Source organism: Haliotis rubra, unplaced genomic scaffold, assembly GCF_003918875.1.
Source record: "Haliotis rubra isolate DU_JTF1 unplaced genomic scaffold, ASM391887v1 Scf356, whole genome shotgun sequence".
NCBI lineage: Eukaryota > Metazoa > Mollusca > Gastropoda > Lepetellida > Haliotidae > Haliotis > Haliotis rubra.
The window spans coordinates 646,001-665,796 of record NW_025767031.1 but is presented as its reverse complement, the minus strand read 5'-3'; the positions used below and the strand labels follow the sequence as shown (position 1 = coordinate 665,796).

Below are 19,796 nucleotides of genomic sequence, written 5' to 3'. Positions count from 1 at the left end.
GCCACACTTGACACAAGACAAAAGGAATCAGGTTATCGGTATGGTCAGCCAAGGTGCTTCAGATGTGATGATTGCCAGGCACTTTAATGTGCATCCATCCACTGTAAGTCAACTCAGACAACGTTTTCGGGCTACCGGAAGTGTTGCTAATCGTCCTGGTGCACCACCTGTGATAACAGCTCGACAAAACTGCAATATCCGAGGTTCACACTTGCGAAATCTGTTCCAAACAGCTGATGATTAGGCAAGGAGGACAATTGGGACAAATCAACGTCATTTCAGCACCCAAAAGGTGCAAGGACGCCTTGCTGCCTTCAACATCCGGTGTCGTCACCCGTACCGTGGTCCAACCTTATTGCATCGCCACAGCCTTGCCAGACAGCGATGGGCAGCAAATGGGGCCAATCTTGTCAACAGGACATGGTCAGATGTCATTTTTTCAGATGAATCCAGGTTTAACTTATACTTTGCAGATGGACGTCAACAGATTTATCGACGTAAAGGAGAAAGACTTGCGCCAAATTGTGTCCTTGAACATGATTGTTTTGGAGGGAGTGGTGTCATGATCAGACCACAGACCATCAGAGGCTGCAGACCATCCAACAGCTGTTCCTGAGAAATGTGTGTCTTTCAATGCCCCAAAGACTGCGAGCATGTCTTGCAGCGCACAGTGGACACACACGATATTGACTGCAAGTGACCCCTCCTTTGTTTGATGTCATGGTTGCGTCACAGATGTTCACTTAAAACATATCTGCCAGTTAGGTTTATATATGTTGAAATTAGTGTGAGTAATGAAAGTATGAATCTCAAATTGCATTTTTAATGGCTTTCAGTATATTATTAAAGGAACCCTAGTTGTCAGCAGCCATAGTTGCAGTCAGTTGTCCTGTATTCCTTGTTCCCAAGAAGGATTTGCTGGAAATAAGAAAGATAATACACTTAAACTTCTTGAATCAAAACAACTACCTCATGTGTCCTCCACACTTCACCATGGAATCTGTTCGAGATTTTAATGAAATGTTTCAAAATCAAAGATCATTTCATAAGAACAGATCTCAGTGTTGTTTCATTTCTCGTTTCCTTACAACCACCAGTAACAAGATTCCTTTGATTCTCTATCAACAGTTCCATGTTCTTCCTTTTGGAACATGTTGCCATGCCATAAACATCAGTCTTCTTTAGTATATGGTCAATTTCATAGTAGCAAGCATATACACTATAGTATTACAAAGTAACTCAGAAATACTGTTCGACATTTTCACTCTTGTCAAGTTCTTAGTCCATCCACCATGTTCAGAGCTTAGCCCATCTCAAATGATCAAATACAACAAGAGGCATTGTATCTCAGTCCATTTTCCTGGACAGACCATTAACACAGACCATTTTCCTGGAAATACATAACAAAATGGTTCACCTCCTGAATCAAACCTCAATGTCAGTCTAATTATGGAAATTCCTGTTACAATCTTGAACATCCATTCAGGACTGGACAGTGAGGGGAAGACTGAATGTCAGGCACAGCCAGTATTTGGTAAATCAATTCAAGATTCATTATCTCTATCAATTTCCAGGGAAGTAAGATCAGAACTCTTCTATGGTGGATCAACCCAGAAAAAATGAACTTCCAAGAACCAACTCTGGATTGACACCTTGTAGCTTAAGTCTTCAATGGAAGGATGGGGGATGCTCATATGTCAGGCCTCACAGGGTTTTTGTCTCCTTGTAGCTGCTGCTGCTTGGCCAGCAAAATCTTGGATTTCGTTAGTTTGAGACTAAAGGGAGATCAACCACTACTACTACTAATCTGGAAGCATCATCTGTGTCAACCAAATCAGACTGTTTCCACAAAAAACATGAAAAATCTTGATCTTCATGTTTGGAAAATATTAAATGATTGATCTCTCAGGATGGATTTTATTAAGAAGCATCTTTTGATGTTTCTAAATCCATCAAGTCTTCCACTTCTGCACTCTACAATTCCAAGGGGACAGATTACACCTCTAAGAGGTCTAACATCAGCATCCTGTCTCAACTTTGGACTATTCCAATCATTGCAATAGGTTCTAGGTAATAGGAGTCGGGATTGTAATCTGTAGTATAACAGGAAAGGATTAGTTAAAATCATGCTGACCTTTGGAGGTAAGATACTATACCTGTATTATTGTATAAGCAGGTACCTAGGTCACCTCTATTGTATGAGGCATGTCTCTCCTACATCCCCAGTTAGCTGATGGCTGTGTTAGAGAAATTTACAAAGTTTGGAGGATAACATATGCACTGAGGGCAGGGTTTTCTGTTATAAGGGAGATAACTCAAGGAATGAAACCATACATACAACCAAAGAAACAATATGTTTTAACCTCAAAGCAAGTAAATAGGGCAATCATATCCTTGAGTTAAGTATACTGATACAATTACTAACAATGTATGTAAGTGTGTGTTTTTTTAAAGATTAGCAGAATAATAGTTCACATTTGTCTATGTTATATTTTTCAGGTGTTTCACTTAGGTGTCATATCTCATTGGTCGTCGGATACAGCTCATGTGACAACTGTTCATGATGTTGATAGTTAAATTTTACAACAATGAGCAATCAGTCAACACATATCACCTAATCCTTTGAATAAAGCATGTATCTACATGGGCACTCCACATCCAAATATGGCTATCTTCCACCTGCTTTAATAAACTTACAAAAATAACTTACTGTTGAAAACTCCACAGTGCAAGATAACAGTGACTAAATGTTATTGGTTAGTCATTTAATCGATGAGTTTGGCAACTCAAATGACCATTCATTTCCCACTGTGTATAATGTAACATTTAATTCACTCACCACATCAAACCCAAATTTAGATTGAGAAATTACCCCCGACACAACAAAAATGTGAACCACTGATTGCTCTTTATCCATGCCCCCCTCAGAGACAGGGATGAACATTAATCAAGTGATTGATGACAGATGTAAGGTTTTTACTATAAAAATGGATGAAAGAAGGGAGTACCGGGTAATGTTGTATATGCATATATAGAGAGAACAACTTGTTTCCCACAAAATTAAGTAAGTTTTACCGCTCTTTTGGTGGGAAAGTAAATGGCCAAGGGAAAGTTTTGGCGAGAAAAGAGGAGTACTGTAGTTAGGCTCCAATAACAGTTGTTTGAAGGTAAAATGAAATATGATTTTTTTTTCCCATGTGATCACAAAAAGGCATATATACATGGATTAAACTGTACTCACATTATTATGTCCAGAAAGAGACGCTCCTCGAAACAAAATAATAACATAAATCCAGTAGAAGTCCACGAAAGAAACACAGAAACACAGCCATAGATCTCACACAAACACAGAGGAACTGAGCGTGTTGTCAACAACTTGACCACGTGTATAGAGATCATGAAATGCACGTGCTGGCCCGTAGCCACACATGTTGCCACACCACTTGTATTGTTCATTTTTCTAGGTGCGTCCATATCGTCTATATTAATGTTTATATGCATATATGGAGAGAACAGTTTGTCTCCCACAAAAGTAGGTAGGTTATACCGCTCTTGGGCGGGGAGGTAGGTGGACTGGAGAGCGTTTCGTCGAGAAAAAAAAGGAGTAGTGTGGTTAAGCTAATTTTATAGTTGTTTGAAAATACAGTGAAAAATGTAAACATGTTTCCCATGTGATGAGGACAGTTGTCAGTAATACAATAGTATTTCAGTCATATTTTTTCCACATCGAAGTCGGGATGTTAGGATCCCGTATTTCCAAGACAATGTCAGCACCCACCACCCTGACACGTGTCCACAGCTTTTGTTGTTCACGGATTGTCGTCGCTTGTCGTCCAAGGATTGCCTTTTTTCATGAATGCGGGTAGGTCAGTTTGGATACTTGATGGCGCTCCTTTCAAGAATTTACGAAATTATATACTGCTTCATGGGTCCATCATATGAATAAAGGTAGCAATTATTGGAGGGCGGGGCGGATGGCTTGTGTTGTCTTTGATACTCAGACTTGGGTAATCTGTGGACGATTTTGAAGTATTTATTGTCTACTTGGTCCTCAGTAAACCTGAGTGAATTCACCATGAAATTTCTCAGTGTTCTTTCAGTATTTTCTTGTGGTTGTTCTATAATACCGTAAGACAAGAGGTTTGGTTTCCGGTCATGGATATCCTTAAGGATAAATTTTTTCTCCAGAACTGATTTGGCTTCTCTTAACTCGGTTATTTCGTTTTGAAGAGATTTCAAGTCGTCGCCATGTTGTGAAACCACGTGCTCCATTCCACTAACAGTTTGCTTAATGTCTGATATCTCATTTTTAATAGAGTCAATAGAGGCTTGTAAGTCCATTTTACAACTTGAAATAAGAGCAGCTAACCTTTTTTCCGAGTTTTGGACAATTTCCTCCATCATGCTTGCCGAAGCACGTGTTGCCCTCGCCGAGTCGGACATCGATTGTTGGTTCACACTTCTTGGGGAAAGTGAGAAAAATAATTCATATATTGTCCAGAGATTACAGACTCTTCCAAAATATTGTGTAGGCCGTTTGTTGAAGATTCAATACAAAATTTATAAGCTGCGGTTTAGCTAAATCATCCGTGGGTTAGGAGAGCTCTTCAAGCACACGTCCTCTCGGGGTTTCATGCGCAAACGGAAGTCTAACATGTAGGTTAACATGTAGGTTAATATGCTGAAATCTTCAAAATGTCTCTGTGACCTTGAAAATTAAGTGAAGGTCACCAAAATTGAATGGGCCCTGCGCCCTCCCTCGATGAAGCTTGGTATTAAATATGAACAAAATCCAGTGAAGGGTTCCTGAGATGGCTTAACATGCAGGTTTACATGCTGAAATATTCAAAGTGTCGCCATGACCTTGAAAATTATGTGAAGGTCCTAAAATCAACTGGGCCCTGCGCCTTCCTTAGATAAAGCTTGGGATTAAATGTGAAGAAAATCCAGAAAACAGTTCTTGAGATAGCTTAACATGCGGGTTAACATGCTGAAATTTTCAAAGTGTCATCGATGACCTTGAAAATTATGTGAAGGTCACCAAAATCAACTGGGCCCTGCGCCTTCCTAGATAAAGCTTGGTACTGAATATGAAGAAAATCCAGAGAATGGTTCTTGAGATAGCTTAACGTGCAGGTAAAACGTTAAAGTCCCCTTGTGACCTTGAAATGAAGGTCAAGGTCACCAAACCTGACTGGCACCTTCCTTTTACTGTGATGAACCTAGATACCAAATATGAAAAGAATCCAGTCAACGGTTCTTAAGATATTCCAATTCGTACATACGTCCGTACATACGGACGGAGCCTAATACTATATAATTATGTTGTCTCTTTGCTATATTCAGTATATATATATATACATCTCCTCCACTTCATGTATCACTCCTGCTCGACAACGGTACAAGAATCTGTATCGAAACATCACACTCACAAAATAAAGGAGTTGTTATCCATAAAAACTTGTCCTATATTGTATGTTTCAACTTCTAAAATGCCACTCTAAAATACCACTCAAACAAGTTTTATCAGATTACACTTAAGAAAACTATTCATATATGTTTGTTAATGTGTAAGTACAATTATGAACTACAGTATTCAGCAATTACATTTAAGTAATAGTTTTGCAACAATACAGTTCACTTTTTCTCAAAACACCAATGAGTCTTACTTTCTCGGGTAAATTGCATACAATACAAAAAAAGCCCTAAACTTTTGTATTTTATGTCATTCACTTGATGCTCAGTTAATGATTTTATTACAAGCAACAGCACTCAGATTACCTTCACTATGTAAAATATATCAATAAAGTTCACCCTGCCTCTTTGTCAAGGATATATTGAAATCAGTGATTCGCATTAGACATTTCTCATGTCTGGTGCAATTATTCAATTTAAGATATGTGACAGTGCAGATAAAGAGGAATGGCCATTTGAGTTGCCAAAAAATTATGAAAGGATTAACCTATATCTTGTTGATTGATCATAATCACCATTATCTTCCTCAGTGGATTTGTCAAAATGGTTTACATATGCATGTATATGTACAAGAGCAGACACTCACATCTAGGCACTTGAGTAAAAGTAGCATACTTCAAAGGATTAATTACCATATTTGCATTCTGATTTCCTTCATTTGCTGTAAGAAGAAAGCTTCCATACATGAATATTATCCAGCAACAGCCGTCAATTCTTCTGAAGCACTATTGTTTCATAAATGTATTTAGTAAAAGCGGCAACTAAAATAACTTAATATGCATAACTTCTGATAACATAACATTCGATCATTGCACCCAAATTCTTTAACGTTATATCCGACAGCTGACTGCTAGTTCATGGTTTATATCGGACAGCTGACTGCTAGTTCATGGTTTATATCTGACAGCTGACTGCTAGTTCATGGTTTATATCTGACAGCTGACTGCTAGTTCATGGTTTATATCTGCCAGCTGGCTGCTAGTTCATGGTTTATATCGGATAGCTGACTGCTAGTTCATGGTTTATATTCGAAAGCTGACTGCTAGTTCATGGTTTGTATCTGACAGCTGAATGCTAGTTCATGGTTTATATCTGACAGCTGGCTGCTAGTTCATGGTTTATATCTGACAGATGACTGCTAGTTCATGGTTTATATCTGACAGCTGACTGCTAGTTCATGGTTTGTATCTGACAGCTGACTGCTAGTTCATGGCTCAAACTACGAGGACATACACAAAGTCATCTTTGTATCTGCTTATAAACCAATGCCTAGCAGAACAGAAAATACAATTAAAATGGTAAATTATCAATCATTTTATTGACCAAGTATGTTATCAGCTGTTCATTTGCCTGAAATCTCTGAAGGGATACTTTGTTCTTTTTTATGGTGCATAATACTGATGTTCACCAATAGCTTCACACTTTAATTCTTTTGAGTATTAATTAACGACAAAAGCATGTGTCAGCTGTACCTCTTTATTGTATATCTTTTGTTATGATAGACAATGGGTGTTGCTTTGTACCGTGCATCGAGAATAGCACTGAGCAAAAGCAAAACCTGTAAAACTTATAGTTCATAATAAGCAAATTTGTATTTTGTGAAGTTATGTTTTAAATTTGGAGTATTATTTCTCTTTAGGTGAATCTTTTGTTATGTGAGTTTCTTATGGCCAGTGAGTGAATGAGTGAGTGAGTGAGTTTCCCTTTAGGTGTGAATCTTGTGTTATGTGAGTTTCTTATGGCCAGTGAGTGAGTGAGTGAGTGAGTTTAGTTTTACGCAGCTTTTAACAATTTTTCAGCAGTATCACAGTGGAGGACAACATATGGTCAATGAAAATATGAAATACATACATGAAATAACATTTGTATAGCGCCAATTTCCCCTCAATCACTGGATGTCAATCTCAACTCGCTGGGGATCATACAACTATTGCAGCCACTAGGCGCACCAAGTGTGGCTTCCCATCCTTTCGAGGTACCCATTCACAGCTGGGTGGACTGGGACACATAGTCACAGTACTTTGTCCAAGTTCACTGCATGTTGCTGTACCCACAACTAGGTGTTTGCACGTATTCATGTGGCCACCATCTGGGACTAAGGTTACAAGTATATTTATCATGCAAAATAGCTATACACAGCATTCAGCTGTTTATACATTTCTCTACGATCTATGGATGATGAAGTTTGAAAATACATTTTATGGCCAATATCCTAATGACAAAAATATTAAAAAAATAATTCTAGGATGACATTGTGTGATACTCGATTCTGATTGGCTAAGAACTCATCAAAACTGTACTTAAATGGCAGTTTACAGACCGCTAATTAAAGTGACCGATTCACCATGTATGAATATAATGAACTCGTTGACCATTTTCTTTGTAAACAAACATGTTGGACATCAGCGAGCATCTTTGATGTTTTTTAAGTAAAAAGCGAATGGTTTAAAGAAGAATTTCTTGACACTAATCCCAGTGAAGAAACCACGAAGATGGAAAATTCGTCAGCAGCACAAAAGCGGCAGTATTCCGCCCACCTTCAAACTGGGTCTAGATCTAGCAGGCAAAACATCGACCACACGTCCTAACCTGACCGCTTCGGTCCTGGCCACAATGCCCTGTCCTTCCACTTCCACTGTCGATGTATCCCACATAAAACGTGGCATGTCAGGTCTTTTCCAAATTGGGAATAGTAGGGTGATTATCAACGATTATTTCCATGAATAAAGTTAGCAGCGACTAAACTTAGGGAGTTCACGGCCTGAATTGGGGCGAGTACATCGTCATACAGTAGTACAATAATTTGCTTGAGAAAAATCAAATAATTGCACTTGTTCACAGTATGAACTGTATTCTTTTTAATCTATGTATGCTACTTGTTACAAATACAAGCATACTGGTTCCTGAAATAAAGCATTTATGTTGTTGAAAATGTCTTATTTTGTTCCTTACACAATCTGTTCCTCAACTGGATGATTCCAAGCGATTTCCATCAAAAGACCCCTTTACGCCTTGTGTTCTTGCATGCCAAAGAGTCTGGTTTTAAAACGTTTATCAGTCATGCTAGTATGAAGATGAAGCTACTCTGTTTTCAATGTTGCGGTCCTTTATCTGTGATTTAAGACCACTAAATGTAATTCTAATTCAATGCTATCTCTAATGACTATTGTTCATTTCAAGGAGAGTTTGCGGTGAGTTGGTGCGATATGCAGTTTTGCCAAAATGAACACAGAGAATACTGAATGAGTTCATGAATAAAATTAATATGATGGAATACACATGTAATCCCTAATAAACAATGAACACTTTTATATCCAGATAGCATAATAACTGAACTAACTTACAAGCTTCACTATCATGAATGTTTATGCATGCTATACTGAACTATGAAATAACAAATTTTGAAATCAAACCATGCTTGAAGTAATCTGACGACAGATAAACATGATGCACACCAAGAATCATGTGCATCCCATGACCCACCATTTGCAGAAAATCTTCTTTTCACCTACAAATCTTATGTAATTGCATAAAACATGGTGGTTCCACAACACATTGACACATCATTCCACTGTGTACCAAAATCACTATGAAATTTTGAACATCATTAACACTCATTCTCAATAAATGGGCGCATTTGACCATATAAAAAGCCGAAAAATACAGTTTATATATGTTCATTAAGTATATGATTATATCAGAGTAAGGTATTAGGTACATAAGAGTTGTCAAGTAATCTTTGTTTTAAACATACTACTTTGCGACTCAAAGTAATGCCTCGAGTTTAAAAAAATGTAGCTAAGTAAAGTATGTTACGGTAAAAGCGAAACTCAAATACGTTGATTAGTATTTAATAGAGATATTGAAGACATATTTTCTTCTTCCTTACCATAGTGGAGAATATTCTGGTGTTAAAAAACCCAAATAACTGTCAAGCATATCAAAGAAGAGTTCCAGTCGAGATCTTCATAGGTCATTTACGTTTTCGGCCCAAAACCATGCCTTTGTAATTTCAAACTACCTCATTTAGTTTATGTGATGCCCACAAAATACACATGTTTAGAGACAAGAACATTTCCAGAAGTCGACAATTAAGCGATAATCTACTCAATAATTTCAAAATGAAGTATTCGAATGTGTTCGTTTCTTAAAAGGATTCCATGAACATATATATACATGAAATGTAATGTACATTTCTGCCTATCGGACTATGGGTCTAAAGAATTGTAATACTCCATACACTCACTCACATTGCCTGAGAAACAAGCAAACCCACTTTCAATTAATTGATATCTAGTAACTGCAAATAAAATCCAACACTCTGTGCTTCTCAACGACATACAATTTCAGCATTCTTCGAGATTCACCTACAGGAACAGGTTCATCTGTCTTGCACAACACATTAGAATCTGGAAACCATATATGACATGACCATATTTAGGGCACTGAAAAAAACTGCTTTTTCTTCTCCAAAAATGGGCGGTGGGATAGCCTAGTGGTTAAAGCGTTCCCTCGTCATGCCGAAGGCCATGGTTTGATTCCCTACATGGGACAATGTGTGAAGACCATTTCTGGTGACCCCTGATGTGATAATGCTGGAATATTGAAAAAAAAAAAACGGCATAAAACCCGATTCACTCACTAACTCATTTCTCCAATAAGGATATTTCCTCTTCAACACGGTACGATTATGCAAGTATCAGTAGCTATATTAAGTGATTTCCAAAATTCAAAAGCCTAAAAATCAATAGCTTTCAGCAAAATTGTTTACATTTAAATTCAAGATGTAAAACAAAAATGCATGGATATATCTGCTCAATCCATTCTTTATACTAGTTCATATACGTCATAAGAATTTAATAATATTAAAGATTATGAAATTGATGTTTACTTTAAATGTCCATGAATAACTGGATACTGTGGTGAAATGTACGTTACCAAGTGTAACGTACATTTCACTATCTGTTTACATGCATAGTTTGTCAACCATAGTTCACAATCAGCCACAGCCAAGATACAGAAGTAAATTGACCCTAGGGGAATGGATTGTATGAACAAAACTATTTCTATGTTTCCCTTACATTCTATGAGAAAAATAAAACTGTTGCTACCAAAGTTTCAATCACCATTTAATCATATTTTGAGCGATACAAGAATGAACTGAAAGTAAGTGTGAATGGTTTCAATAAACGCATTGAGTGTTAAGCACTAAATGAGATTAATTCGTAGATCTGCCGCCTCAGGACTCCATAGTACGTGGTGGATGAAAATAGTGACATCTGCAAAAGACATATTGAACTTGACAACATCGGAATAAAAAAATGTACTGTCATCATACATTTCTTTCCATAAACAATTTCCCCATATCTGTTCAAACTTGATAAGGGTTAAACAAAAAATGTTGATATTGTGATAAGACCGTTAATGTTTATGATTTTCATGCAAGATGTATTTGGATATATTTTGTTTAGTTTGGTATTATAATAGTCACATGCATTACATCCTTAACCATACGCATTTGACAGGCCTAGTTTAGACAGGGACACAGTAGAAACATGCAAACTTTGGGATCCGTCAGACTATTTGCACATCTCTTTCTCATGACTATCTCAAAACAGGTGTATCTTACTCGCATATATCTTAAACAGTGTCCCAAATCCTTTAATAACATAAAGAAAGCTGACTAAAATTTTTGTAAATAACAAACTGGCAACAGACACTTTAGAATTGACAGTAAAGTTATTTTACTTGGTGTTTAGTTTCTTTGATAGGTAAATAAAACATCTATCATAGCAAAATACTACGGTCTGTTTACCGGGTTATCAGTAATGAAAATGACATACTGTTTGTCGTTTAACGTGTGTATACCACTTGCGGCGACAGTCATGTACGTTTCAAAATTAACAATCAATTGGATGTATTTCATTTATACCCAACATGTGGCAGACATGTGCTGTTTAAATCTTTAGTAGGGGTGGTGACATGCTGCAAAATGCAAAAGAATCAACTAAAAAGGAAAGCCAGGAAAACACCGAGTGCAGCAACACAAATCCCCACTTTTATTGAGAATGAGTGTTAAATGTTGACTACACATAGTGCCACGTTTATCAGCTGTTGAAAGAGAACGAGCTGTTTGGTTTCTTGAGACTGGCACAAACTGGCACAACACGAGACCAACCCTACCAAGGGCAAGCATGTGTCTTGCCCCTGGCCCATTACCGTCCCATTGTCCTCACTCATTGAAGGAACAGGAAGGGGTGTCATCAGTCCCAGAAGGTACGACGGTGATTTCATCAGCCAGGACTGCACATACGTATTCACTTTACTGACGAGTCTAGATATCATCTCAGTCATGCAGATGGAAGGATCAGAGTTTGGCTGATTGTTGAGTTGAGCAGCTGTACCACTGGGTTAGTGGGAAAATTATGATTTGGGGAGGGATTGGTGGTCATGGCTGGACCCAACTACACATTTGTTGTGGTCGAGTTACAGCTCAAACTTACACAGCAGAAGAACTGAGAACAACAGTCATTTCCTAGATGGCACCAGATCAATGTCTTCATATTTTGCAACTTTCTTCAGCAAAACAACATTCCTGTCCTGTCCTGTCGTGGCAGTGCTCAACTTAAATGACGGCGCATGTATTTCCATCTTGATTGACAATTTCAGAGTCAACAAGAACAAGTTCTTCTCTTCATGTAACACCAAGTTTAAATTTTATATCTCAGTGATGCGTTTCTAAAGTAGTTCATTATATTTCCAGTTACATGTGATTACAATAATGTGTTCATGTTGTGAAACAAAATCTCATTGAATTCTAGTACTATGCCCACACAGGAAGTCAAACTGCAGCCCAACAGCATTCCAGAGTACCCTGATTTCTATTATCTGTATATATTTCATGGGTATTAAAAACAACTGGTAAGTGAGCTGCCATCACAGGGCATAAAGAAGGTTAACTATTTAGTATACTAGCCACATAAACAAACTGTGCGTTGTCAAAATATGATCCCAGTTGATAAGTACGATAACAATGTCAAAGGTACATATAAACTTTAATGGAGGGATCATGAGACTATAACAAGTTGGGAGAATTTCAATTGAAAAGTCAATCACAATGACGTCACGAGTTCACAAGCGGGACAGGGGTCAAACGACCATGTCACAAGCTCAATAACGGGTATGTCCACCATCGGCATTGAGAACAGCAGTGCATCGACGACGCATAGAGCCTATCAAACGTGCAAGGAAGGCTTGTTGGATGTCATGCCAGATTCTCTCAAGTTTTGTTGCAAGGTCAAGGACGTTATCTGAGGAAGACGGCGTAGACGTCGATCCATCTCGTCCCAAACATGCTCCATCGGGGGGAGATCCGGTGAATTTGCAGGCCAAGGCAGTAAGTCAACGTTGTGGTGTTGCAAGAAATCCATAGCAACCCTTGCCGTATGAGGGCGGGCATTGTCCTGTTGGAATGTTAACCCAGGGCCATGACGTTGCAGAAGAGGAATTGCCACAGGCTGAAGAATCTGATCCCTGTAGCCCACACGAGTTAAGTTGCCCTGAACAATCACCAAAGGAGTTCTTTGGCGTGCTGTTATTCCACCCCAAATCATCATGGAACCACCACCAAAGCGATTCCTCTCCAAGACACAGGCCTGTGTATAACGTTCTCCCACGCGTCTATAGGCACGCTGACGTCCATCACTATGGGAAATGTTAAACCTGGACTCATCTGTAAAAACAAGGTTTCTCCACCAAAACAAGGGTCTGTGGGCATGATTTCGGCACCACATTAGGCGAGCTTGTCCATCTGTCCTGTCTTGACGTTGTTACACGTGGACGTCCAGAACGTGGCCGATCGATGACGTCATTTGTGTTCTGGTAGTGTCTCACCAGTGCAGAAATGGTGTTCCAGTGGCAGTGGAAATGTGCAGCCACTTGTCGTTGAGACATTCCCCCACGGACCCACGGACACATTGTGCAGACGTGAGCCTTGCCATGCTATGCGTTTCAATAGCCGTTCAATTTTTTGAACGATGGCAAGGGCAGGGGTTGAGCTTTCCAAAGTGACAGTATTGTGTGGCATTCATTTGCTCTGTTTCTCTTTCCCGGAATGCACGTGCAACAACGTATTGCACGTCTCAAGGACGAACCCACTGACGTCACGGAACATGGCACATGCATGCATGTTGGATACATGTCACTAATCTCTGAGTTTAAATCCTTATGTGTCTACACAGGTTTGATAAATTTAGATTTTAAATTTTTGTATGCACAGTTTCTTTATGTGCCTAGTATATTTATCAAGGTTATAAGAGGAATAATTCATGAGTACAAGGTGACCTTCTGAAGAAGAAAAAAAGAAGAAGAAAAGGCTGCCCATCCAAAATATTTTTCTATTGTCATTGCCTGAGAAACAATTTTTATCTTTTGTAAGCCAAAGACAACAATTTCAAAGCTAGAAATAATGCAAACTGAGTGAAGAAGTTGTATTTATGTAATAGTTATATATTTTCCAACCCACCTGCATCAACAAGATAAGATGCACACTCAAGAAGCCCATGTTTAGCAGAATAGATGATGCTTCGATTAAGGTCTGTCTGTTTCAGAGCCTGTGGAGTCTGCAGCATCACACGTAAAATGCTCAAGTTACCATCCATCACAGTGGCCAGCACACTGAAACATGAAATCTTATGTTAGAAATAGATTTAATTGGGAAAACACAAAACACATGGCCATGATTTATCCAATGTAGTAAGGGACTTATTGCTCATTCTCTATATATATGGGGGGGGGGGAAGAAAGAGGACAGAAAGAATATTTGTGTCACCTCGGTTTTGTGTCGTCCTCTGTTTTGTTTCAGGTGGTTCTTTTGCAATTTGCAATATGTCACTACCCCTGCTAGAGGTAAAAACAACACGTCAGAAACATATGAAATATACACTATTGTGTGTTAACTTGGCATTGTATGTGACTGTTAGAGCAAATTGTATACACACAATAAACGACAATCAATTTGTAATTTTCATTATCTATAACCCAGAAAACCAGACATAGTACATTCTTATGCTAGACATTTCAAATGCCTTCCAAAGAAACTTAACAGGGGGTTACTCCTGGATACTGTGATGAAAATTACGAACCATAGCTACAAACACTTGCACCACTGTACCATGTTATTGGCATAATATTTTATATGCAGCATATAAATGATGATATGGGGCATGATGGGCGAGTTGTCTTAAGGCGCCAGGCTAGTGATCCAGCGAGCTTGAGCTATCGGGATCGAGCCCACCTGTGACCGGGTGTAAAAACCTTGGTATCAACTTTGTGTGCACTCTTTCAGTGTTGTCACAACCCTTAGTGTACAGTACACAACCCTGTGCACTTAAAAGAACCCACGAATCCATTGGAATATGACCAGATGGTGGCCACATGAATACGTGCAAACACCTACTGGCAAATAAGGATAAGTTGGACCTGCACAGAGAACACGTTTTCGAGAAGTAGGCGATGCACGGCAATGAGCAAACCCATTTGGTTTGAGAAAGGTAGAGGAGATGTAGGCTAGTGCACGTGTAGTGCATGATGACGAAGTTGATGCCGCGCATTGCTGCACGCGCCTTGCTCATTAAACTCTCACGTGGTCGCACTACACTTGATCACGGACAACCTGGGGCCCCTTCGCTCACAATGGCAAGCGCCAGTGGACATACACTCGTACATGGTAATACGGGTAAATTGTCAGGTCGGTGCTCAACTTATTCTTGTTTGCCAGTAGTTGCGGGAACAGCAATATGTACACCAAACTTGGACAAAGTACTGTAACTATGTGTCCCAGTCCACTAGCTGTGAATGGGTACCTCATAAGGATGGGAAAGCTGCAATAACTCGCCTTGTGGCGCCTTGTGGCTGCAAGAGTTGTATGCCCCCCCAGAAAGTTGAGATTGATAACATGATGTGCCATTGAGACTAACATCTAATGATCGAGAGAAAACAATATCAGCGCCTTGAGCATGTACTAGTTGCTTGGATATGTGTGCCATATAAATATGATGATGATGATGATGATACATAGTTATCTTCAAAAAGAACAAAACAGAGAATAGCTTAACATGTCCCCAGTCACACTTTGAGCAATGCTGACAGAAAGAAACAAAACCAGAAGAACAGAAAAAGGTGACAAAAGCCATGAGAGAAATCATGACACTAAGAGATGGAAGTCTAGTCTCTCCTTGTAAACTCATTGTTATGAAAGATCAGCAGCAGCTGTTGCGGGACAACAGAAGGGCTGGTTAAAGATGAAAACAGAACAGAACACTATACAAATCAAGGATAAAGCAAAGGAAAAGTGGAGTTTTTGGAAAGGCATAGTGTCTACCACTTTTGATTTGAGAAAAAATACATCCAAAACTTGTTTAATACAGTATGACTTTAAAACAGAAGAAGAAAGAAAGTTAAAGGCACTATATCACAACACACTTCTCTAAAGATAAATAATGCATTTCTCTCAATAATACTATCAGCCTTAAGGGAAGCTACCATATAAATTATTCACAAAAACATTACGTATTTAGATTACAATATTGAATTCAAAGGTTCAAATAAATCATTGCAATGTTGCATTAAATCGAATCTCGTGCCCTTTACCCGGCCGAACATTATTTCAAGCGAACCAGATAGAGTTATGACATTGGAGCGCTCTTTACGAATACCCCACCAACAACTTGTGACTGAAACCAGTTCGGTAAACACCAACAACACCGCCTGCGACAGTTTTCGATGTACGAAGCAATTGTTTACATTCCATATATGGCAAGTGTTCTCTGTTTTCGCTTCAAAGTTTCAATTATCGATTTCACCAAGGTATAATAAGTCTTTTATTACATCAATAGGAAGCTAAATTGAGTGCATATACCCCAATATATATAGTGAGTGAGTGAGTATGGTTTTATGCCGTTTTTAGCAATATTCCAGCAATTCCGGCGGGGACACCAGAAATGGGCTTCACACAATGTACGCATGAGGGGAATCGAACCTGGGTCTTATGCATGACGAGCGAACGCTTGAAAATTCAAAAGAGTGCCAAGAGAGGGTACAGAAGTAATTTGTTTAAGTCACATCAAAAGTCTACATTTGTAATGGACAATGTACAATACTATAATGTGCAACATCAAGGACATAACATTTCAACCACAAACACCTGAAAATGTGATACATTGTCATGGCGGCAATAGTGTAGCATTAACATTACCACAAAATGACTGTTGTAACCAGTGTTTGAAATAACCGCCGGCCCAGAGACCCAGCGCTGGTTGTTATTGTACTGGGCCGTCAGTTTCAAATATAATTGCAGGCACTCGTGGCTTTCGGCACATTATCTGTCAAGGTTTTTAGACGACTGGAATCTTTCCCATACTTTTTTCTTTATTAACGTTTGTGAATCCATGATCCATCATGTTACGATAACTTACAGTTTCACTTCCTGGTATTTCAGCGCTTTGGGCATAGGAATGTCAACACCAGCCTTAACATATAAAAACTTCATAGTGCCATAGCCTCGCTAATTGTTTTTGTCGAAACAGTGTGAAACTGTGTACATTAGTCTGTGTAGTCTGTAGTCTCTTTTGTTTGTACTGGTATGACTTTAACAAAATGGGCCTGCAGATTTCATTCAGGGCCTGCAGATTTTAAAGCCTGCAGGAGGCAGCAGGCCCTGATGGCCAACTGGCAAATTAAAGTATTGCAAACACTGGTTGAAACCATATAAAATTGTCTGAGGTATTGTCAAAATCAGAAAATATTATCCAGTCAAATAAAGAAGGTTTTGTATTACCATAAGTAATTTGTTAGTTGATACGAAGGAATGAGGTGGTTCTCGTCACTGTCAACTAAGTTCTAATCTCTTAAATCTTCCAATTGTATTTCTCAGCAAACAGACAGTCACAAGAGTACTGAATTTATGACTAAACTCTTCAAAGAAAGAAATGTTACATCAAATTTCAGGGAGATATATTTTACTATAAAGACAAATATTACAAAAAACAATGAATACATGTTCTTAGGTTATCAACTGATCGTGCCTCCAATATGAGTGATGCCTTGTTCACAAAATGAAACATCAATGACAATGAACAACACTTGGGAGTGTCAGATATTTAATACCGGGTATGTCCATCATTAGCATTTATCACTGCCTGGCATCACATCCCCATGGAAGCAATGAGATGTTGTACTGTGAGTTGTTGGGTATTCTGCCACTGCTGCAGTCTAAGTAAACTTTAGGCTCAGTGTTATTCGTTACACTGCTATACTGAGTATAACAAAACCTTGTGGAAGGTCGCGTCAGGTAACCTTTGAGCGACCTATGACCATCCAATCAAATGCAAGACGGCCGAACGGATTTAACCAATCAGACAACGGCTACTATTTAGGGTTTGGCGGGACTTACAAAATGGATTTTTTCTTCCCCTGTCGTAAACACTGATCTCATAACAAATGAAAACCTGCATAAAACACAGATATATGAATCGTTCGGGTACAAACAAATTTCGAGGTAAAAGTTCAAAAGGTATGTGCGAATGTCAACTTTCACGATTTGGTAAGCTTTGTTCTGATCAGTCCATTGAAAAGGTCAGCTGATGCGACCTTCCACAAGGTTTTGTTAGATTCAGCATAGCAGTGTAACAAAAAAGACTGAGCCTAAGCTTACTTAGACTGGCCACTGCTGTTGGGAGAGCCTGTAACAGTTCTTGGAATGTTCCTGGAGGAGGAAGATGATGTTGTTGAACTCGTCTATAGCTATGAAGTCACTGGAACGCATCTTGCTGGGACATCTCTGACAGGAAGTTGCTGAAATACTGGACCCACTTCGGTTCACCTACAGGTCAAGGAGACCACCAGAAAGAAAAAATTGACGAAAGTGTAACCTGTAGATAAGCCTACCTTCTACAGACCGCTTTTTTTCCCCTCCAAATTCAGCTTATCTATGGTAATATATGGTAAATGAAAGCAGTCACAATTGAAGACATTGACAAACATTCCAGGTGAATGGATAGACACTATGAAGTGATATGAATCAGGTGACTTTTTGAGGAAGCACATAACTTGGCACCAACAAATTCAGGAAATTCACAAATTAGCCAATCAATGGACAGTAGCTTCAAAACGAAGTTCATAAGTTGTGTTAATAAAGCATGAGATGAGAAAAACCAAAAACCTTTAGTATGTAATGAACCAGAACAAATGTCAGAAGGCAGCTGCTAAAAACGACATGGACATATCAAGGATGCCTCCATCCTCGAAGGGTGGATTGGACAATCCGGAATATACATGACTGTTGCCAAAAGTCCTGCTTGTGATACAGGTAAGCAGACTATGATTGTGATATATATAAAACAAAGAACCAAAAACTATCCTCTGAATGACTGTTTACATAGTAATGTGTCTTTTTTGGCGAATGAGGTTTTTCTTATGTGACATGTGACAGGTGAAGAATGAAGTTTACTAATATCTATAAATTTTGCTTCTGATATTTTTATGCCAAGCAATTAGTCTAGAACTAAGGCTAAATTTGTTTAGTATACAAATGAATGATATGTATTGATTGTATTTATTCTAGTGTGTCCATAGATGGTCCATTTAGTTATTACTGCCATCTAAACAGTTGTTTCAGTATAGAAGGATATTTAACTTTCTGCTATTTAACTTTCCATAAGCACTCTACTAGTCTTTGTTAAAAACATCCATCACTGTATCATGGACCACAACATTTTAGACAAAAAGACAAACATAAATGGGAAATGAAATAACCAATTTTTCAACTAGCAAGTGAAATAAAACTGACAATTTCACACACATATACCTCTAACATCATGATTCATTGACAAATGTGGCCTCATTCCTACTGTCTGTGCCCTGTGCTAATAATGGAAAATATGGTGTTCAGCTCTTCCCTCATATGATCGAGATATTGTTATTATTATTTGCGGATGATGTGATTTTAGTCTCCGATGTAATATCTGGTCTTCAAAGACAGCTTAACATTTCAGAACAATATGCAGATACGTGGGGTCCAACAGTAAATTTGGAGAAAACAAATATTGTAGCTTTTAGAAGAGGTGGGTGCCTGTCGAAGCACAAAAGATGGTTTTATCAGGGAAATAATGTTATAACAGTAGATTCGTATAGATAGCTAGGTATTCTCTTTGCGTCCTCGTGTATATAGATATCTAGGTATTCTCTTTGCGGCCACATGTAAATTTAATAAATGTATAGAAGATTTGTCATCTAGGGGTAAAAGGTCCTTATTGGAAGTTATT

At 38.5% G+C, this 19,796-nt stretch overlaps 1 protein-coding gene across 3 annotated transcripts in view; it reads right to left on the bottom strand.

The window, feature by feature from the left end:
- The window catches only part of LOC124285246 (serine/threonine-protein phosphatase 6 regulatory ankyrin repeat subunit C-like), a 58,389-nt gene that overhangs the window by 8,771 nt on the left and 29,822 nt on the right, over positions 1-19,796 (bottom strand). Inside the window, exons 2-3 of one of the 3 annotated variants that reach the window (XM_046721447.1) lie at positions 18,188-18,355; positions 14,000-14,151 (exon numbers count right to left, since the gene is read on the bottom strand). In XM_046721447.1, coding sequence (XP_046577403.1) covers positions 14,000-14,135 — 136 coding nt within the window. In that variant the 5' untranslated portion in view covers positions 14,136-14,151; positions 18,188-18,355. Of the gene's footprint in view, positions 1-10,587; positions 10,755-13,999; positions 14,152-18,187; positions 18,356-19,796 lie in introns of those variants that run through there. The other 2 variants (XM_046721448.1, XM_046721446.1) reach the window with 2 other exon arrangements.